Source organism: Podarcis muralis, chromosome 2 (assembly GCF_964188315.1).
Source record: "Podarcis muralis chromosome 2, rPodMur119.hap1.1, whole genome shotgun sequence".
Lineage (NCBI taxonomy): Eukaryota > Metazoa > Chordata > Lepidosauria > Squamata > Lacertidae > Podarcis > Podarcis muralis.
In genome coordinates, this window is record NC_135656.1 from 106,045,453 (window position 1) to 106,066,561 (window position 21,109).

The 21,109-nt window shown below is 47.6% G+C and overlaps 1 protein-coding gene across 3 annotated transcripts; it reads right to left on the reverse strand.

The window, feature by feature from the left end:
- Positions 1-651: 651 nt before the first annotated feature.
- RNF225 (ring finger protein 225) lies at positions 652-19,329 on the reverse strand. 3 transcript variants are annotated; one of them, XM_077920552.1, is made up of 2 exons: positions 19,036-19,329; positions 652-3,427 (listed from the first exon to the last, which is right to left on the reverse strand). In XM_077920552.1, exon 2 carries the CDS (start codon positions 3,377-3,379, stop codon positions 2,621-2,623), a length of 759 nt encoding a protein of 252 aa, XP_077776678.1. In that variant the 5' UTR covers positions 3,380-3,427; positions 19,036-19,329; the 3' UTR covers positions 652-2,620. The 3 variants fall into 3 exon arrangements, with proteins under 3 accessions (XP_077776678.1, XP_077776681.1, XP_077776687.1); XM_077920555.1 differs by lacking the exon at positions 19,036-19,329 and adding an exon at positions 13,307-13,982; XM_077920561.1 differs by lacking the exon at positions 19,036-19,329 and adding an exon at positions 10,525-11,209.
- Between the last annotated feature and the right edge of the window lie 1,780 nt (positions 19,330-21,109).

Consider the following 21,109-nt stretch of genomic DNA (forward strand, 5'->3'; position numbering starts at 1 on the left):
TTAGTCCTGCTGGCCACATGACCCGGAAAGCTGTCTGTGGACAAACTCCAGCTCCCTCGGCCTAAAGCGAGAGGATCGCTGCACCCCATAGTCACCTTTGACTGTACTTAACCATCCAGGGGTCCTTTACCTTTATCATATTCTGTACTTTGAATAGACAGCCGTCTGTGTTCATCATTCAGCCCATAAGAATCTAGTCACCCAACTTATCACTAGAGTAGTCTTGCTCTAACTCTGGAGCAGGCGGAGAAGAAAGTACCGTGGGGGATCTACAGAGTGATTTGCAGTAGATCAGGAAGGGTTTCCCAGTTGTCATAAGAACAGCAATAACAAAGGAGGTTTCCCCTGCCCTAAAGTTCGTTGTTAGAATCTGTAGTAACACACCTGTAGTTTTGTACCTGCATACACAGGTTGTCCCAGTGTGAGCTTCAGAAGCTGAGGTAGGCAATTAGCTTTGGCCCATGTGCCACTATATTATACCTGGTTATGTGTGGCGGCCTTTCCAGCAGAAGAATGCCACACGCCTTAACATTTTCCCATGTCCTGCCCTCTTCTCTATGCAATATATCTCTGCATGTTTACATTGGTCTGTGTTATATTCCATTTGTGAAATCACAGGGTTTTTAAACTTTTTTAAACAACGGAATACTGTTCTGGAAAACAAATTTTATTGGGGAGGGAGACAAAGAGGGAGGGGGAGACAAATATTTGGGGAGTCCCTTCAATCAGTCCCGTGGGAAACAATGGGAAGTGTCCATAATCAAGCTTCCAGCATCTGTCCCAAGGTTTCTAGTTAGTGGCGATCAGTTGGATCAGCTCATGGAAAGCCATATGGAGAGAAAAATAAGTCTATCATCCATCCAGAACAAATCCTCAAGGGGTTCTTTAGAAACCTGTGGGCCCGTGCTGGTAGTGGATTCCATTTTAAAAAAAAATATGGTTATGTCTTTGAGGAATATCTGAGTTTTTGGACCAGCAGCATCACTTAGGGGAGGAAGTCATGTTGACTCTTGCCCAGCTGCCCAATGCAGACAAGCAAGACATGAAATAGAAAATGGAAAACAATTTGCTGGAGCACTAAATTTGAGTGGGTGCGAAATCAAGTTGCCAATTCTTGAATGGTACCCCCACTGGCGTGACATTGACAGGAATCTGATCTGCAGGAAACTGGCAGCCAACCATGATCATTTCTGTGCTTTACCAGGTTATTTCTGTAATTAAAAAGGCACCAAAACGGGCCAAGTTGGTCTCTCTTGTAACCATTTTGCCCTCTAAGTCCAATAACAAGTTATGACGACTCTGTGATGGAGACAGAAATCCCAAATCCAACCCGGATTATCCTTCCTCCTCTGCTGGGCTGCCCCCCACCCCACCCCCGCAGGGCTCCTGTGCCTTTAATTGCTGTGTGGCAGGTAGAAATTTAACAGGTGAAGCCACTACCACCAACCTATCGCCACATCTGTGCAATTTGAATTTTTGCTAGCCGTGCAGCTGTTCAAGACACAGAAAGCAAGCTGGCTGTCTTGCTAGAGGTTGCGAATGTGAGAATCAAGAGAGCCAACATGATGTCAAGTTGCAAACATGCACACTTAGGCTCTCAAGTCCTCATCCTTGTGCATGTTAATGAAGTTGGAGAAATGGTCATCCCTTAAGAGCCGTACTCGCATTGCCCTGGTACAAGGAGTCAGCATTGCTGAGCATCTACTGGGGCCCCACATCCCTAGCTAGGACCCCACCGCTGCTGACTCCCAAAGCCCTGGGAATCCCCTCACCCAGCAAGTGAACATGGACTGGTCCAAGGAGAAGTAGCCACCTCCAATCCCCTTGCCCTCTCCTCCAGGGCAGTGATGGACAGGGTGAGTGAATGGGCAGCAACTGAAAGGGGAGGCTGATCAGGGAGAGGCCCCCTGGCAAAGGTAACTTCCCCACTCTCACCCCCACCAAAGATCTAGAGCCTATGCTGCAAACTTTACACACAGAGATCGTAGAGTGGATTGTGCCCCTATGAACCCCATCTTCATTTGCTTTCCTTTGTCCCAAGTTAAAAATCAAGCACATCAAGGAGGGAAAGCTTCTGTCTTCACCCAATTGCTGCTGAACTAGTTTTCCTACTACGCAGGTTGGTATGTTTTTATGCAGGAGAGTTTTCCCAAAAAGCAACCCCTTATCCCCTTCCTCCAGAAATCATACGCAAGTCTTATCACCTCGGGGTTCTGCCATCGCCTTCTTGGACCAACCCAATAGTCCTATTCACACATTTACTCATTTTGCATTGAGAAGGTGGATTTGTTCTCTCTGGACTGCCCTGCTTCTGACTGCAGCGACGAGATTATAGACGGTAACTTAAGGCATGTTATGCCATATTGAGGCAACATGGCCCCTGATGGCTGCAGTGAGAATTCTTCCAGTCATTCAAGCAGCAATTCAAGTGGTAAAGTGCAAGTGCCTCCACAGCTTCAGCCAGTCTTGGACACGTGGCAATTCCCCCAGTATCCTGCTTCTGAGCGAGGCAAGCAGCCTCTGTGCAATCGGAGGCTACAATGGTGCAGCCGCTACAAATGGCAACTGGAAGACAGGAAAAGGGCAAGCGGGACCCTTTCTCCTTCGCCCCTCTTTAGCCCTAGGGTACAGAACCAGGTGCTGGGCTGGAGGTCCAGTTTGACCCTGGCCCAAGACTCTGGTTACTATGATGTGGGCCTCCCATAGAAACAGTGTACATGGACGGCATCAAAAATATGTAAATGCCACAGGTAATTAAGCCGATGGTAACCAGGAGGGCGACCGCCAAGGCCACGTAGAACGGCCAGCCTGAGAGGGCCAGGTTGCGGTTGGCTCCTGGCGGCGCAGGCCTGCCAACGTCGACACTCAGGCTGACGGTGTTGAGGGAAGTCCCGGGCTTGGGCCCGGCTGGGGTGCCGCCTCGGCCCCTGCCCGGCAGGTAGAGCAGCCCCCGGCGACGGTCAAAGCGCACGGAGCCCGGGGGGACGGCGGGCATGGAAGAGAGTTGCTCCAGGAGGTCGCTGCGGGTGGGGAGGCCCGGCAACCCCTTGCGGGAGGGGAAGGCCGTGGGGGCCCGGCAGATGGGGCAGGTGAGGGCGTTGACATCCTCGGAAGAGACGTTGATGCGCGCCAGGCACTCGAGGCAGAAGATGTGGCCGCAGCTCAGCTCCTTGGGCAGCCGGAAGAGCCGGTCGTAAGGGGTGAAGCAGATAACGCAGTCGAGGGCGCCGGGCTCGGCGCTGGGCCCCTCCTCCTTGCAGGCCGGCTGCTGGGCCGAGGCCTCGGGCTGGAAGCTGACGTCAGGCTGGTCCATGGCCTCATTGACCCCCACACTGCGCCCGGAGGCCGAGGCCTCCTGTTCCATGTCAGCAGGTAGCATCTCGACTCAGCCGCCCCAGAGACTTGGGTTGGGCCCGTGTTGACATTTCTAGAAAGGAGAGAAAGAGAGGCCAAATATTTACCCCCGGTGATAAGGGGCAGCATAGCCACACTGGTACAGGAGCCACCTTCCCCGATGTGGATTAAAAGGGAGGTGTTTCACTGTATCTGGAGATACCATGAAAGGGCATCCAGATGGGGGGAACCAGGCAAACCACATTAAAAGTTGGCGCAGGGCTCAAAAGGCAGCTAAGCGATTCTCGTTCTCAGTTGGGGTTAAAGCCGGGGTTGTGTTTGTGGGGGAGCATCAAAGCACAGCATTTTGTAAAGAATGGCAGGACAGAGATGGGTTGTGTCTAATCTTCATGGGTGCACCACTTCCCAAACCAGTGGTGGGAGCCCAGTGGGTGCAGAGAAAAGCGCGTAAACGGTCCTAGTCTCTCTTACACATTCTGTCTGACATATTCGAAATAAATTAAAAAACTGTCCAGTAGCACCTTAGAGACCAACTAAGTTTGTTCTGGGTATAAGCTGCATGCACTCGAAAGCTTGTACTGTACCCAGAACAAACTTAGTTGGTCTCTAAGGTGCTACTGGACAATGTTTTAATTTTCCTATTTATGTCGACTGCGTCAGACCAACACGGCTACCTACCTGAATCTAGAATCATGTCTGACATATTTTATGCTTGCCAGCGTTAGTAGAATCATGGAATTGTGGAGCTGGAAGGGACCCTGAGGGTTATCCAGTTCAACCAAGGGGAACACAGGAATTGAGAATTGAAATATATTGAGTCAAGAGTGGATTTCATGCTCTTTATTCAGCTCATAGTGGTGAGGAGGAATGGAAGTTCCCCCAGAATGTCTGCCTTATATACATTATTTACACAATGGGCCCCACGTGATTGGGTACTTCTGAGATTCTCCTGTAGGCCAATCAGGTTGCGGATTCCCTTCCATCTGGAGCTGGATTGGGTGGCTCCTGTGGACCAATCAGACTGCTGCATTCTGGATCCTATTGTTCTAGGACCAATCAGACTGCTGCATTCTGAATCCTATTGTTCTAGGACCAATCAGACTGCTGCCTTTTGGATCCTACTCAACTCAGTACATAACAAGAACAATAGTCTGATTTGTGCCACCCCCAAACTGCAGCCCTATTTATGCGCTACTCGTACGGAGGAACAACACTGATACAAAGGGCCTGCTGTTTCAGTCCAGCTCCTGAAGTTGCACCATGCCTTCAGGTGCTAAGGGATGACATCTGAAGCAAGGAACCTTCTCTGTTCATGCAGCCTCCCCCTACAATTTTCAGCCCCCTAAGTTCAGCCTTCTAATTGTGCAAGGAGCCTCTGCAGCTGGGAGGAAGCAGGTGACCTTGAGACCTGGGCTGGACATGCAGCCCTTTGGTAATCGTGATGCCCCTTCCCAGAGGTGATTCAGCCATAGCTCAGGGGTAGAACATCTGCTTTGCATGCAGAAGGTTCAATGTCCAATGACAACTCCAGGTTGGGCCAAGAAACAAAACCCTGTGTGAAATCCAGTAGAGTCTCAGCCAGCCAGTGCAGACCAGGGTTGGTGAACCTGTGGCTTGTCAGACTACAACTCCCATCCTTCCTGGCCGGGAGTTGCAGTCCAGAAACATCTGGAGGGCCACAGATATTCCCCAACACTGGTGTTGGAAGCACTGGGATAGAGAGACCAATGGCCTAACCATCTATAAGGCAACTTCCTGTGTAATGTATGAAGAGAGCTTTCATTGCCACTGTTCCGACGCCACACATTGTGTGACTGTATACCCTCCAACATGTTCAGTCCCCAAACCGGTACTTGTGTCTTCCTGGCCGAGCAAGATCACAGAGCCCAAAATACATGATTTTTTGTGGAGTGGGGATCATGCTCTTGCATGAGAGCACAGTGCCTCAAAACATGAGTTTTAGGGACTTCCGGGTTAGCGCCATCGGCAATGGCGGTGTTCCTCTGACCGAGAGGAACCCGCTCCGCGAAAATTGGGTCTTGCTGCCGCAGCGAAGGCGAAGACCCTTCAAAAATCCCAGGCGGAGGAAGCTTGGGAGCATAGGATTCGGCTGACACCAAGAGCGCCTCTCCCACTCGCGGGGAAACCCTTTTTCGGGGTCCCAAAGCGAAGTGGGGAGAGCGGCACGGTGTTTTGAATCGACCGCTACTTTTACAGAGTGAAGCTGCACAGCCGTTGCCGGAGAGCGCTGACTTTTTCCTGCGGACAATTGGACTCTAAACAACTACCCGTGAGTAGAACGGAAAATTGGATTATAAAACTTCGTTATTTGGCACCGGAGTGGGAAGGTCTAAACAGGAAGTCCGCCTTCCGCTTTTGTAAATAGTTTGAAGCAAAGACATCGCAAGCTAAAGTCTGGAAAGTTATTTGTAAAGGACTAAATTTCCATCGGTCAAAACTACTAAACCCCCCTTGGAAGCAGGAGAAGAGGGGGGAAATTTTAAACTGTTTAAGCCTGCAGGAGAGAGAGTAAAGAAAGATAAATTTCTACTGTCTTGAACCTGGGAACGGGCTGTCAAAAGACAGACATATTGGGAAGGTTCATTGACCGTGAACAAAAGGTGTGCTGACAGATAGTTAAGTAAGAGAAACATTTTGACTCCAGTGTTTCCCTTTGCACTTAAAAGGAACAAAATAGCTGAAAAAGGAAGGTAATTCTGTTGCTGGATCTGCTCTAAAAGGACGGATACAATTAGAAATTGAATCGCCTAGAGGGAGCTTTTGAAATTGCTGTTGGAGTGGACCTGGGAAACTCGTCAGCTCTAGAGATTAAGGACCGTGAGAATTAGATTTTGACCTTGGACAAGAATGTCAACACAGGAAGCCTTAGTGTCTGCTTTGTGCAGGACAAGTGCTTTGTTGGAGCAGCTCCATGCAAAGATGGATTTGATGACTATTGCAAATGACAACTTTGGACAAGCAGTGAATATTTATACGGAAACCCTTCAGGATTTGACCCAGGAATTTGCATTGACAGGGCAAGTTGTGGAGAAGACAAAGAAGGAGGTTGTCGTTGAACCTCAAGTAATATATGTTGAGAGAGCTGTGGCCTTGCAGGATTATAAGCTGTCGTTTCTGATGCCCGAGCCTGGAGTGCGTAATATCTGGAGAGATGGAGTCCCAGCTGGATTGGAGATGGGAAGTGGACTCGATCCCCCTATGCAGGGATGTCCAGACTTATGGGATTTGGTCCTGGGCCAGGGAGAGACTGGAGCTGTGGGGACCTTTAACTTTGGAGGGACATTGAAGCATGCTGTGAAATTTCCTTTGGATTTTAACGCTGACCATGGAGAATGGGCCGATCTGCCGAGAAGGGCTAAAGACATGGTTAAGTTGGAGCTTCCCAGAGATCTACTCCTCAGTGCCAAAGGAAAGAAAGTGGGAATAAGATCAACAGATGACAAAGTAAAGGGCAGGTACAAATTTGAAGAAGATCTGCAGAAGGGACATGGGAAAGAGTTAAGAGCCTCGGATAGAAGATCACCAGGTTGATGAACTAGAGGGAATTGACAGAAAGGACTGACAGAACCTGAGACCAGGAAGAAGAGACGGTGGATGAAGATTGGAAGAAAGTTAAAAAAAAATCAGTTAAAGAAACATTGTAAAGTTAATGGTCTTAGGAAAATGTTGGAATGAAACTATTGGGCTTTAGTAGAAATGCTATAAGGAGATAAGTCTAAATAAGTTTTAAGTTTTTAGGGTCTTTTAAGTGTAAAACTTAAGGGTAAACTGTGTTAAGATAAATTATAGAACAAAATTTGAGAAAGAGGGAAAGGATTTGCTGAAATAGTTGATTGAACTAGAATACAAAAAAGGGAGGTGTGAGGAAGTCGAGGAAATAAGTAAATGAAAGACAAAGATTTGCAAATATCAGATTTGTTCTTTTTTCTTTTTAATATGTTTTTGTTTTTAAATGTTCTTGTTTTTTCTCTTTTTACTGATATGGTGTATTGTTCTTTTATTGTATTTTTCTTTTCTTTTTTTATTATTTTTGATTTATTGTGTGTTTTTTCTTTTCTTTTCTGTAATTGTTAAACTTTAATAAACATCATTTTTTAAAAACAAACAAAACAAAACCTGTGTTTTAGAGCGCTGCACAAGATTAAAGGTAAAGGTAAAGGGACCCCTGACAATTAGGTCCAGTCGTGGCTGACTCTGGGGTTGCGGTGCTCATCTTGCTTTACTGGCCGAGGGAGTCGGCGTACAGCTTCCAGGTCATGTCGCCAGCATGACTAAGCCACTTCTGGTGAACCAGAGCAGCGCACGGAAACGCTGTTTACCTTCCCGCCGGAGCGGTACCTATTTATCTACTTGCACTTTGACGTGCTTTCAAACTGCTAGGTGGGCAGGAGCAGGGACCGAGCAACGGGAGCTCACCCCGTCGCGGGGATTCGAACTGCCGACCGTCTGATCGGCAAGTCCTAGGCTCCGTGGTTTAACCCACAGCGCCACAAGATTATGGCCCAGAAAAAAAGCACTTTGGGGGGGGGGGAGATCTTGGCACAAAATCATGCAAGATCATGGTGCCCGAAGAGGCTGCCATGCTCCTGCAGGGGGGCAAAACGGGATGCCCTGTTGTTTTTCCCAGGACACTTGCAGAGTCTGTGACTGAATGTGCAAAAAGTGGCTCTCATCTTCTCCTGCCACTTCCACAACCAAGATAGCCTGCCTGCATACCGTCTGTCAACACACAGGGTTCTGCCCAGAAGTCACGATGAACATGAAAGGGAGGAAGAGGAAGAGCCTGCAGGATCAAGCCCGTGGCAAGTCTAGCCCAGCTTCCTGTTTCCTCATAGCAACCAACCAGATACCTTTGGGAAGCCCACAGGCAGGATCCGAGTGCAAGGTTATGATTCTGCTGTCCCTCAAAAACATCCAGTCACTTGCAGAAATATTATCTGAGCAGAGTTTTGAGAGCAGCTGGTTCCTCCTCAATCCCACTCCACAGGCGCCACGGTGCTGGCGTAGATCAGCTACCATAGCCTGTTCTCTTTGCCAGTGGCGTAGCGTGGGTTGTCAGCACCCGGGGCAAGGCAAGTAATTTGCGCCCCCTAACCCGTGGATTTGCGCCCCCTAACCCGTGGATTTGCGCCCCCTAACATGTGGATTTGCCCTAACCCCAGATGTTGCGGCCGGTGCGGCCGGCACCCCCTGCACCCCCCACGCTACGCCACTGCTCTTTGCTATAATAATCAAAGTGCATCTCACTGACTTTAAACATTCACCACCGGCACTACCATGAACCCCCCATATCCTATCCCATCCTATAAACAAGGCGTCTCAGTCCCAAACCACAGCCTTCTCTTTTTCTTTTTGAAATCATGTTTATTTGGTTTTACAAATACAGAGTTATAAAAATCCAAATATAAATCCACGTACAGAGATTCCTCTGAATCTCGCGACTTCCCCCCGCTCCCTCCATGGGGTCCCATTTTGAACATTTGCAACTGCATATTCTTCCATACTCTTAACTTTTATATCAGTCTATGTTGTCCACGGTATTTGTTGGACTACAAGTGAAATCAAAATCCTGCCAGTGTTTCCATCTGCTTACAGTGGTCTCCTAAATAACTTCTAATTCCCCCCCCCCATTCTTTTATAAACTTTTTGTCCTCTTGGTTTCTGAGTTTTCCGGTCAGTTTGGCTATTTTGGCATAGTCCATCAGCTTGGTTTGCCATTCCTCTGGTTTGCCAATCTGTAGCCTTCTCAAGCTGTTCTGATCCTTAGCAGGAACGGCAGAACTATCCTGCTCATTATTTTAATACAGAACAGCTTCCAGAAAGGAAGGGCCTAGCATTGCCACGCCAAAGGACTAGGCTTCTTCTGAGGCAGGCTTCTTAAGCTTGGGTCATTAACTTGGGTCATTAACCATGTAGATCATGGGTAGGCAAACTAAGGCCCGGAGGTCGGATCTGGCCCAATAGCCTTCTAAATCTGGCCTGCGGACAGTCCGGGAATCAGCGTGTTTTTACATGAGTAGAATGTGCCCTTTTATTTAAAATGCATCTCTGGGTTATTTGTGGGGCATAGGAATTCGTTCTTTTTTTCCTTCAAAATATAGTCCAGCCCCCCACAAGGTCTGAGGGACAGTGGACCGGCCCCCTGCTGAAAAAGTTGGCTGACCCCTTAACCTTGGGTTAAGAACTTAATTTGTTCTGGAGGTGGTTCTTAACCTGAAACCATTCTTAAGCTGAGGTACCACTTTAGCTAATGGGGCCTCCCGCTACCACCGCGCAATTTCTGTTCTCATCCTGAAGCAAAGTTCTTAACCTGAGGTACTATTTCTGGGTTAGCGGAGTCTGTAACCTGAAGCATCTGTAACCCGAGGTACCACTGTAGACGTTTCTCCTCACATTCCAGCAAATCTAAGAGGAGGGAACCTGCAGCCCTCCAGGTGTTGGACTCCTGCTCCCATCAGCCCCTACCAGCACAGCTAATGGTTGAGGATGATGGGAGTTGTAGTCCAAAACACCGAGATAGCCACATGTTCCTGTTCTGTTGGAAAAAATGTTCCACAAGAATGGACCCACCAAACGCCGCTTTCACTAGGAAGCCAGCAGCATCCTCCACAGGGTTGGGGGAAGGTGTGTTAATCTAAGCGGGATCCCAGCCAAAGCCATTACCTGGGACAAAGGAACTGGTTTGGCAGGCTTGATCTTACACATTTTACCACAGACATACATGCGCACAGGTTTGGAAGGGGCACAGAGCCCTGCGGGATTGAGAAACATGCTAAAAACAAGGGCTGCAAAGGCTTTTTGCTTTCTGGAAAGCGTCACCCCCTCTCCACCCCGAGAAATTCCCTTCTCCGTTTCCTGTGAAGTTCCTGGAAACATTTCATCTCAAGACAGCATGCTGAACTCAGCCATGACTGCTTCTTCCCAGCTGGGGTAGCAAGCCAGGTGCGAAAGAGGACAGGTGTCCTCGCTGCAACTTTAAGAGTGAGGTAGAAGAGGGGAAGCCCAGCAGCTGCAGGTTACACAATTCCCTGTTTTGCCCCACTGTTAAAGGTGCAGCCAGGACACCTGGCTATCCGATTGTCCTCCCCCATCCTTCCACCACCCCCTATCAGTTCCACTAAGCACACCCCATCCTATTTCGGGACTTACCATCAGCTTAAGGAGTTCTTGTGTTTTGAAAGACAGAACATCTACTCTGCCTTCGAGATCCTTGTTCTCCTGTAACAAACTCTTCCTTTCAAAATCCGGAATAATCTCATGAGCAAATGAACCTCCGGCAACTCTCTAGTGCTGCCAATTTGAGTAGGAAGGAGGAAAAAACTTTTGTGGCTTAGTTTAACAGGACCCTGCTCTGCTCAGATAGGCAAGTAAAGCTTTTCACAGAAAGGAGATAAGCGTTATCACCTGCTAAAGGCAACGATGGAAAGCTACTGTTAAAGGCACCACAGAAGGGGCTGCTGGTTTCTCCTTTTTTTAATGTTGCCGCCCCCCAATTCATGCACATACGCTCCCTGCCCTCTGCTTGGGGGTCCGGAAGCTCCACATCACGAGAATCTCAAACCTGACAGGAAGAATTATTGAAATTTTGTCTCTCGCTTTCTGCCTTCATCTCATTTGAGCCTGGCAACCAGGGGTGGCAGCGGAAGTCGGTTTGTTTTTGAAGCCAAATTGATCAGATTTCGACTTTCCAGAACAACAGATGACACTCTTTAACAACAAATGTTTCAATACAGTTCTCGAGGCAAAGAATGTGTACCAAAATCCATACAGATGGGGAAAAGAGTGCATAATGTGAATATTGTATTTATCTCCTGGAGAATAAGTCTATCCATGGCTATTAGGTAAAGGTAAAGGGACCCCTGACCATTAGGTCCAGTCGCAGATGACTCTGGGGTTACGGCGCTCATCTCGCTTGACATACAGCTTCCGGGTCATGTGGTCAGCATGACTAAGCCGCTTCTGGCGAACCAGAGCAGTGCACGGAAATGCCATTTACCTTCCCACTGGAGTGGTACCTATTTATCTACTTGCACTTTGAGGTGCTTTTGAACTGATAGGTTGGCAGGAGCAGGGACTGAGCAACGGGAGCTCACCCCGTCGCGGGGATTCGAACTGCCAACCTTCTGATCAGCAAGTCCTAGGCTCTGTGGTTTAACCCACAGCGCCACCCGTGTTCCTATGGCTATTAGACCTCATGACTATTAGACCTCTGCCTTCATGGTTGGGGGGCAGAATTGCTGCTGAATCCCAGTTGCTGGAAATCGCAGGAGGGGAGAGGGCTCTTGCTCTTGGGTCTTGCTTGGGGGATTACCCACGGGATCTAGTCGGCTACTGTAAGAACAGGAAGCTGGTCTAGATGGCCACTGGCCTGATCCAGCTCTTCTCAGGTTCATGGCTGTATGTTCTATGTAGTTTGTTTATGGTGCTGAGGGTTGCTGGGAAATCCATATCCTCAGTAAAATTAACTACGAACCCCAACATTTGGAACCCCTCCAAACCTGTGCCAACTTTTGCAGCCTTCGCATCCGGCTCACACAGCTACGATTTCCTAGCATTCCCTGCGAATATTAGTTTTGAAATCACTCAAAGAATTGTAGCTCTGTGAGGGGAATAGAGGGAGTCTCCTAACTACACTCAGCACGCTTAACAGCTCCCATAATTCTTGACTGTTTAAAGTGGCATCATAGCTTTCAAATGTTTGGTGTGAAGGTGGCCTTAGTCTGTGCCATGATGACATGTGGATTTTGAGGATAATGTTCGACAGCTTTTGACAGGTAAAAATAGGGTCAGATGGATGTGTAATAACTAGACCTGCTCCAATCCATCAGGCTTCAGGAGAGGGAGAAAGGGATTGGCAGGCCTCTCCTTTGGCACTGCTGAAAGACCAGCAGCGTCTGTCCGCCTCTCCTTGAGATTTTTCCATCCCAGTCGGCTGCTACTGCACCTAAACTCCGAGCCGCCTGTTGTTCTTTCCCCGCCTTGAAATAATTTCCCCTTTTGTGTTGTGTTTTTAAGATTGCCTGCCTCAGGGCAGGGACTGCCTTGTTTCTGTTACTTGCAAACAGCTTGAGCAGCCTGCTTTGGCTGAAGAGCAGGATGAAGATGCTTTTAAAACAAACAGGTAGACTCACGAAAAGGAGTCACCTCCACATGCACAACCTGTCTCTTCTGCACTCTCTTCTAGAGCGATGGTGTGTTTCATTCGCTTGCTCCACCATCACACATCTACTAAAATTTTGAAAAGTCATTTCTGCCTTTTCTACGCATTTGGGCACCTCTTAAGAGGGACACAGGTGGCGCTGTGGGTTAAACCACAGAGCCTAGGACTTGCCGATCAGAAGGTCAGCGGTTCGAATCCCTGTGACGGGGTGAGCTCCAGTTGCTCAGTCCCTGCTCCTGCCAACCTAGCAGTTCGAAAGCACGTCAAAGTGCAAGTAGATAAATAAGTACCGCTCCGGCGGGAAGGTAAACGGCGTTTCCATGCGCTGCTCTGGTTTGCCAGAAGTGGCTTAGTCAAGCTGGCCACATGACCCGGAAGCTGTACGCCGGCTCCCTCGGCCAATAAAGCGAGATGAGCGCCACAACCCCAGAGTCGGCCATGACTGGACCTAATGGTCAGGGGTCCCTTTACCTTTACCTTTACCTTTAAGGGATCATAACCCAAATCTGCATGATGGTTCCTGAGATCAAGGCGCAGGTTGTCCTCCATGTTTGGATTCAGGCGGGCATCTTTTTTGAACCAAGATGGCCAACGGAACCTTTCAAACCTGCACTGGTTTTAACCAGAGATTTCAAAATGGCGTCGACTTTTTCGGTTTCTTCCAATTCCCAAGCAACACCAATGGAACGGCGGCATACAAGCAGCTTTGTCAATAAAACAAAACAAAATGGTCTCCAGTAGCCACTGACAACCAGAAAGAATTGCCCTAACCTCAAAGGATGATGACGCTCTCCTGGTCGTGCCTCGACCTGACGAGGCTTATTCTAGTGGCAAGGAGAGAGATGGCCTTTTCTGTAGTAGGCACCATTCCTGCAGAACCACTGTCCAGACGACAAGACTCCCTTCTCAGCCTCATTGATGTGGTCCAACAGAAAGCAGAGCAATGTGTTTGGCACCAGCTGGGTTGCAGGAAATGCTGGAAGAAGACATATCCAACCGTCTTAGGGACCTCAACTCCAGATTTGTGTAGTAGGGTTTACTCCTTAGCCTTTTCTTGTCTCCTATATGGCCCTCAATGCAGTGGAGGTTTCCATCAGAGTTTTCCATTGCTACCTTCCCAGGTTGGCAGGCCCCATCTGCCCCTCACGTCCCTCTACAGCATGTGGAGAAACTGCCTTCTTGACCATTGGACCCACTGTTGGTCTCGTCTGTTCAATCTGCCAAAGCCTGTCTTCGCATGCAAGGGAAATTCCTAACTCACTGAGGGTTTGAGACCCATTGGCTACCCTCACCTGGTTTGTCCAGTCAAACAAAGCCATTTCCTGGGGTGTGGCCACTGTCAGCTTCCAGGAACCGCAGGTGAGAGCTGAGCACAGGGTGGGGACCAAAGGTGAACAAACTACCCTAGAAGGAGCACAATGTGTCCCCCACCAGAGGTACTACCTCTCCCATAGCACCCCAGGCTGGAGTAAGCTAGCTTATACACACACACTGTACAAAGGTAAAAATGACATGAGTTACTCCACCCACTTTTATCTCTAGCTCCACCCACCACCAGCACGTGGACCCCAGAGTGTCGCCTCAGATGAAATGTGGCCCTTGGGCAGAAAAAGATTCTCCACACCCAAGCTAGTGGCTGTCGTTTCGATCTGGATTTTGTGGGTCTCTTGTATGTTTGCTTTCTGCACACCACTTGGTTATTGTGCATGAAAGGCAATATACAGATAAAAAGATATTGCAGTAAATGGCTTGCAGTAATTGGTAGGGATCTTAACCCATAATACTACTAATATTAGTAACTTTAATATTACCAGCCTCTATCATTTTTGGGTGCCTGCTGAAGACATTCTTATTTAGACAAGGCTACCTAGATGTTTAGAAAGTTCGTATGAGTTTGTTTTAGTCTGCTCTGTTGTGGGGTTTGTAACTTTCCGTATGTTTTAGATTCTGGTTGTAAATTGTTTAGCGATAATTTTATTGCTTTTTTTGGGGGGGGGGTAAACCGCTCTGAGGTTTACACTCAAGCAGTACAGCGGTACCTCTGGTTACATACTTAATTCATTCCGGAGGTCTGTTCTTAACCTGAAACTGTTCTTAACCTGAAGCACCGCTTTAGCTAATGGGGCCTCCCGCTACCGCTGCTGCTGCTGCGCAATTTCTGTTCTCATCCTGAAGCAAAGTTCTTAACCCAAGGTACTATTTCTGGGTTAGCGGAGTCTGTAACCTGAAGCGTATGTAACCTGAAATGTATGTAACCCGAGGTACCACTGTACATAAATTTCATGAAATAAATAAACACTGTAACTGCCAATTACTACAAATACCCAGACTGAAACAGGGGACTGAGTATTGCAATGAGGTCTTAGTGCTGATGTATGTACACTTGCGTTCGTCAGGGCCAGTCCAAGAAACCTTGGGGGCCAGCAGAGGAACAAATAACACCCCCGACCCAAGACAAAGTGCCTAGCATTCAAGGCAGGTCAAGGGATCTGGGGCACCAGAGGCAGATTCCCACAAGTCCTTCTCCCCTCCCTGGCAGTACAAGTACAGCAATAAACTGAATGACTAACAGCTTTCTGCCTTTTTATGACTTCCAAAGTCAGCTGCCCGAGGCAGCCGCCTCAGACCGCCAAATGGTGCAGCTGGCTTTTAGCATGTGCCTTAGAAGCCAGGGGCACCATCTTCCCAGATTTCTCTTCTTGAGACTCAGGGGCAGAGGAAGGGGGGTACAGTGGGTGCAGACCACCCTAGGTGTCACCACTGAGGAGGGTGACAAAATACCGGGTGGCACTCACCGCGGGGCCTGCCCCAGGAGAGTCGCATGGCTCGGGCACGCACAGGCTCTGGCTTGCCCAAACGGTCCACCCGCTGCCTCCCCACCAGCTGTAGGGCAGCTGAGTTGGAGGAGGCAAACAGACTCTGGAGGCCATGCAGTGTGCCCAGCCGCTGTGGGTGGCTCACCCTGCCCCTGGGCACACCGCCCCAGGCGCCCGAGCGGCTTCCTCCACCACTGCTCAGGACATCGGAAATGGGAATTAGAAATTGCCGCAATTCTCATGTTTGCCCAGGGTCAGGAACGGAAACCACAAAAATGAACATATATTTTAAAAATTAAAAAATGTCCAGTAGCACCTTAGAGACCAACTAAGTTTGTTCATGGTATGAGCTTTCATGTGCATGCACACTTCTTCAGATACACTGAAAATGAATGTGGGTGGCATTTGCGATTGTTGGGGTTTTTTAGTCCGCAGGTGGTTACACATAAATAACCATGTTGTCCCTGGCATTCTTTTGGCCCTTTCCTTTCCATTGAAATACATTGAATGACATTAGTTGCGATCAATGTATATTTCAACAGAAACCAGACTGCAGCAGAATGGAAACAGCGCTGGTTGCAGTGAACACAGGATGGCACACAAATCGCTGCCTCCTGCATGAATGTTGATTGCCAAAAAATTGGAGAGAAAATTCCAACGAAGGAAGAATGGCAAATTAAATGATGTGAATAGTTAGAACTAGCAAAGATGACAGAGGCCATCAGGAATCAAACAAATCAAAAATTTAAAACTGAATGGGAGTGTCACAGAGTATACTTAGAAAAACATTGTTCCCAAACAAAACCTCTACAGTAATATGCTTTGAGTAATTTTCACAAACTAGTTAACAGATAATGTACGCCATGTGAGATCAATGAATCGAAAGGTGAAAATGGACACAGTTAAATAGAAAAAAGAAGAAGTCAGGACCTGCAATTTGGTGGAGGGAAGTCACTGTTAAATATGTTGTTGCATTCTGGGGGGTTTTTTAAAATGTATTTTTTTATGTTTTGAAGAATGAAATGAATAACTGTACTAATAAGCAAACACAATAAATAATATTGCAAAAAACAAAAAACAAATCTCTGCCTCCTCAGATCCCCGTACCAGAGGAGACAGTGAGGAACTCCTGCAACTTATCCTAACTAACAGGGCATCCTTCAAAAGGCAAACGTAGGGGCCATTGTGTTCCTAACGCAGGATTGCATTGCAAGATGCAACTAGGGACAGCTGCCCAGCCTCTTCCTAAATAACTGCAGTGAAGGAAGGTCCAACCTTCTCCAAAGGGCTGTGTGCTGCACCGTCAAACAGCTTGGGCTGTTGAGAAGATTCAGCCAACACCTCCTTCCTTGCCATTTCCTCCCATTACTTCTAGTTCTGACCTGTGGAGAAACGTCTTCTGCATGACAGCCCTTCAGGTATTTGAAGGCGACCATCCAGGCTAAACTCACGCAGTGCTTCCAAACGTTCCTTGCAGGACTTGGCGAACCATATCCGAGACACTTCTGGAAGGAGTGCTGAAAACTGGGCTGCATAGACTTTAAATCACACATCCTTAAAGAATATTCACACAGCTACGGTTGTGTAGATCTCACGTGTACATCGCATGCAGACAGCGGTTTAGAAGGTGATTCATATTTGAATTGCAATACAGTGGTTCCTTGGGTTACAGACACTTCAGATTACAGATGCTTCAGGTTACAGACTCTGCTAACCCAGAAATAGTACCTCAGCTTAAGAACTTTGCTTCAGGATGAGAACAGAAATTACACGGCGGTGGAGCAGCAGCAGTGGGAGGCCCCATTAGCTAAAGTGGCACCTCAGGTTAAGAACAGTTTCAGGTTAAGAACAGACCTCCAGAACAAATTAAGTTCTTAACCCGAGGTACCACTGTAATACAAAGTTACAACAAAAATCATCCAATTATCAGCACTCTTAACGAAATTTTTCACAGGATTTTTCTTAATTGGATTTTTCACCTGATTTATTTTTTTTAAAAGGGGGGGCGAGAGGAGGAATGTTTTAAATGTACACACAGTCCTGGAGAACTCTAGTGCAGGTGTGTAATCACCGATGGTGATTTTATTTTTATTATTTATTAAATTTCTATACCGCCCTTCCTCCAAGGATCACAGGACGGTTGACAATATAAAAACACATAACATAGTAACAAATAAAAACAATACCACCATCCAGTTTAAAAGGCCATAGATTGTTCTGGGTGAAGAGGAATGTTTTTGCCTGGTGCCTAAAGATATCCTAAACTAATTCTAGAGAGACTTCCTTTAAAGGTAACAGAGGGACAGTGTTTTAGCCAGGGAAATGAGTAATAGGCACTGTCCTTAAGACACCTGAAGCCCATGTACAGATTGTCCTGTATTATTGCTCACCTGCGGCTTCAAACGTGGAGTATGGGATGCAAGCAGAGCAAAGGCAGTACATATAAACAGAGCCAAGGAGTTATTCTGTTTGCCTTGTTCTTTGCGTACCACTACATTCCTCCATTCTACCCCATGGCCCCTGCTTTCCAGAAAGGCTCCCTAATTTTCCACTACCGGCCTCTCTATAGCCCTGATCAAGCAAAGCTATCTGCTCACAAACACACACAGGAGAACTGTGCAAACAGCTCAGGAGTGCTCTCGGGTTTTCATGGCTGCTGCTGTTTGCGCTGCTGAAGAGGCTAGCCTTTTTTTTTCTTTTCTTTTTTGGTGCTGCCGAAGAGGCTAGCTTGCTCTTTCTTTCTTTCTTTCTTTCTTTCTTTCTTTCTTTCTTTCTTTCTTTCTTCTTTCTTTCTTTTTCTTTTGCACAGCCTCTTCAAAGAAATCTCTGACTCTTCAGCGCCTTCCTCTGCTATTTCAATTGTGGTCCTAGGGACCACCTGAAAACACGACGAGGGTCACTTCCCTGGATCACAGGGCCTCAAAGCAGAGAGTGATCTCAAAATACAGAGCTTTGTTGGACTTGGAACCCACCACAGACCACAAAACTAATTCCCAGATTGAGTATGCAATCCCGGAATATGTGAAGTCAGGCACACCTGTGAAAGAGTTCCCCTGAGCATGTGCAGAGTGCACTTCCCTCATACTGCCGGATAACTACAAACAGCTCCCATATGCCCACCATGGGATTTCCTTGTTATGGGATGGAACATCCAAACAGGACCGAGTCTTGTTGCAGACGTTTGAAATCCCTATCTATGCAATACGACCATTTCTTGTCCACCAATTCCATTCTAAATATTAAGCCATTAGCAGAAATGGCCTTTATAGGTTTTCCTGGAACCATGGGGGCTAGAAGCAAGTTTGTACTCTATTCATTGTCTGTTTTTAGGAGGAGGTTCTCAGCATTGGGTGGTTGCCTACCACCTTCCCAGAGGGGCAGTTTTAAACCCAATGTATCACAATCGCATGCCAATACAAACAAGCAGACATCCAGCATCCACTGAGTGCATCGCTAGGAATAGTTTCCAGCACATTGTGTGTCACCCGGAAATCAGCTTCCAGCCACATCAAAAGGCTTCCCTCTCTTTAGCTCCTGCACTGAGCACCTTCTGCTCTCAGCTGGCCCCATTTTGGAGGACTTGCCCTTTTCACAATCTCTGCCAGCCCCCCAAACTCCTGCCCATCTCTCTGCAGCCGCTGTTCCTTCCTGGCCCACCCCTGCCAGTTCTTTGCAAAGCCTCACCTGATCTCGAACGGCAGACGTTTTCCTGCAAGAGAGCTCTGTCTCCAGCTAGCTGAGTGCCAGGTCCGCTCCTGCCCGCCTCACGGTGCCTTCTCGTGTCTCCAGTCGCCCGCTTGCTCGCAGCCACTCCCTGCCACTGGAATCTGCCCCCTGGAGAGAATGTATTCCCAGGTCACACCCCACCTCAGGGCTCCACCTGCTGCGAGGCAAGGCAGGGGTGGCCGAGCCGGTGCCGCCACATTCTCTCCTTCAGGCTGCTTGGGGAGGAATTTGCCGGCACATAATCCTTCCTCAGGGTTCCCAGAGTGCCTCCTTCCAGCCGCGACACCAACTGCAAGCTGCAGAGTCCGTCCTTCTCGCAGGACAGAGGCTCTTTTGGCCTGTAAACACCGGTCCTTATAAACTGGTCACCTTCTTATACATGGCCTACAGCAGGTCGACAGCAGCACATTTGCTGTGCACTACAATGTGAGGAAAGAGCTCTTTTGAAAATTAAAGTGGGTGCAAAGGATTCTATGGGATGGAGCCCCCCAACCCACCCTAAATCATTTTATAAACCGTCCCCTGCCACCTAACGCTTTTTCTCCCTTGTAGATTTATTACAGCTGGTCATAAATCTCAAAATGTTGATTTTCAGAGGTGCAGGATGTGCGGGGAGGAGAGAGCAGATGGGGAGAACAAACCCCATGAGGAGAACAGCAGTGGTTTACAACCGGCGGTCCAGGGGCCCTCTCCTGTCTCAGATGGTTTTAAAAATAAGATTCACCGGCAAAGTTCTTAGATCTAGAGTACCAAAGCCTGAAAAGTCTTAATATATCAGTCAAGTAATATGCAGTTCCCAGAGTGGTTGAAAACCATTCCCTCTCCATGAGGGATTCTGGGAATTGTAGCTGTGGGAGGGAAATAGCGCCCTTAACAAACCACAGCTCCCAGGATTCATTGGAGAAGCCATGACAGTGGTGTCATAGTGCTTAAATGTGTAGTACAAACATGGGCCTCAGTTGGCGTTGATCCATGACGGGGCCTTCTCAGTGGTGACACTTCATTTTTTGAATGCCCTCCGGGCTGACGTCCATCTTTTCCCCTCAGGATTAACCTCCAGGGGGATTTCGAAACATTCCTATTCACCCAGGCATCACATGGCTGTGAGATACTGTTCTCGGCAACCTTGACATTACCAACTGTGAATGACTGTTTCCACACATTTTTAGACGTTCTCGTTTTCTCAGTATTTTACATGTTTTTGTTTATTGTAGGTTTCCTCTAACTTTAGTCATGCTCAGGGGAGACCTGTTGAAGTTAATTAACTTGGGTCTAGTCTAAGGGTACCAGACGTCCCTGATTCCTGGGGACAGTTTCCAGATTTACAAATCAATCCCCTGACAAAATCAATCTATTTAGTAGGAAGTTGAAAAGTGTCCCTGGATTCATTGGGGGGGAAATCTGGTAACCTTAGTCTAGCCTTTTTAATGGTCTACTCTGATACAGAACTTTGGCTGTATCTTCAAAGCACATCCAAAACTTGCTCTTTCCCTCAAAGAATTCTGGGCCCTGCAGGTTGTTAAGGGTGGTTGGGAATGATAACTCTGTGAGACGACAGTACCCAGAATCCTTTGAGGGATGAATGTGCTGTAGTTCTAATTATACTGTTTTGCTGCTTAGTTACCGTATGTGTTTCCCTGGGCTTCTTTGAGAGGAAGGGTGGGGTGGAAATTGAATAGTAAAGAAACAAACAAACAAACAATCTCTATTTCTCTTTATGGGCACAACTGCCACCTGCATTATTTAAGGATAGAAGGTCATAGGAGACCTATCAAAGGTGGTTTGATTTACAAAATTTTATATACAGTGGTACCTCAGGTTAAGAACTTGATTCATTCTCTGAGAAATCAAAGACTGGAACTGAGGGAAGGGTGTGTGTGGGAGGGGGGAGGGAGGAAAAATACGGGGGGGCAATAAGGATGATATGTTTCTGGATAATATGTTTTGTTTTAATTTTGAATAAAAAAAAGTTTTTTAAAAAAAGAACCTAATTCGTTCTGGAGGTCCATTCTTAACCTGAAACTGTTCTTAA

What these genes read in the sequence shown, in the direction of transcription:
- RNF225 (XM_077920552.1), bottom strand. Translation starts at nt 3,379, where the DNA reads ATGCTACCTGCTGACATGGAACAGGAGGCCTCGGCCTCCGGGCGCAGT.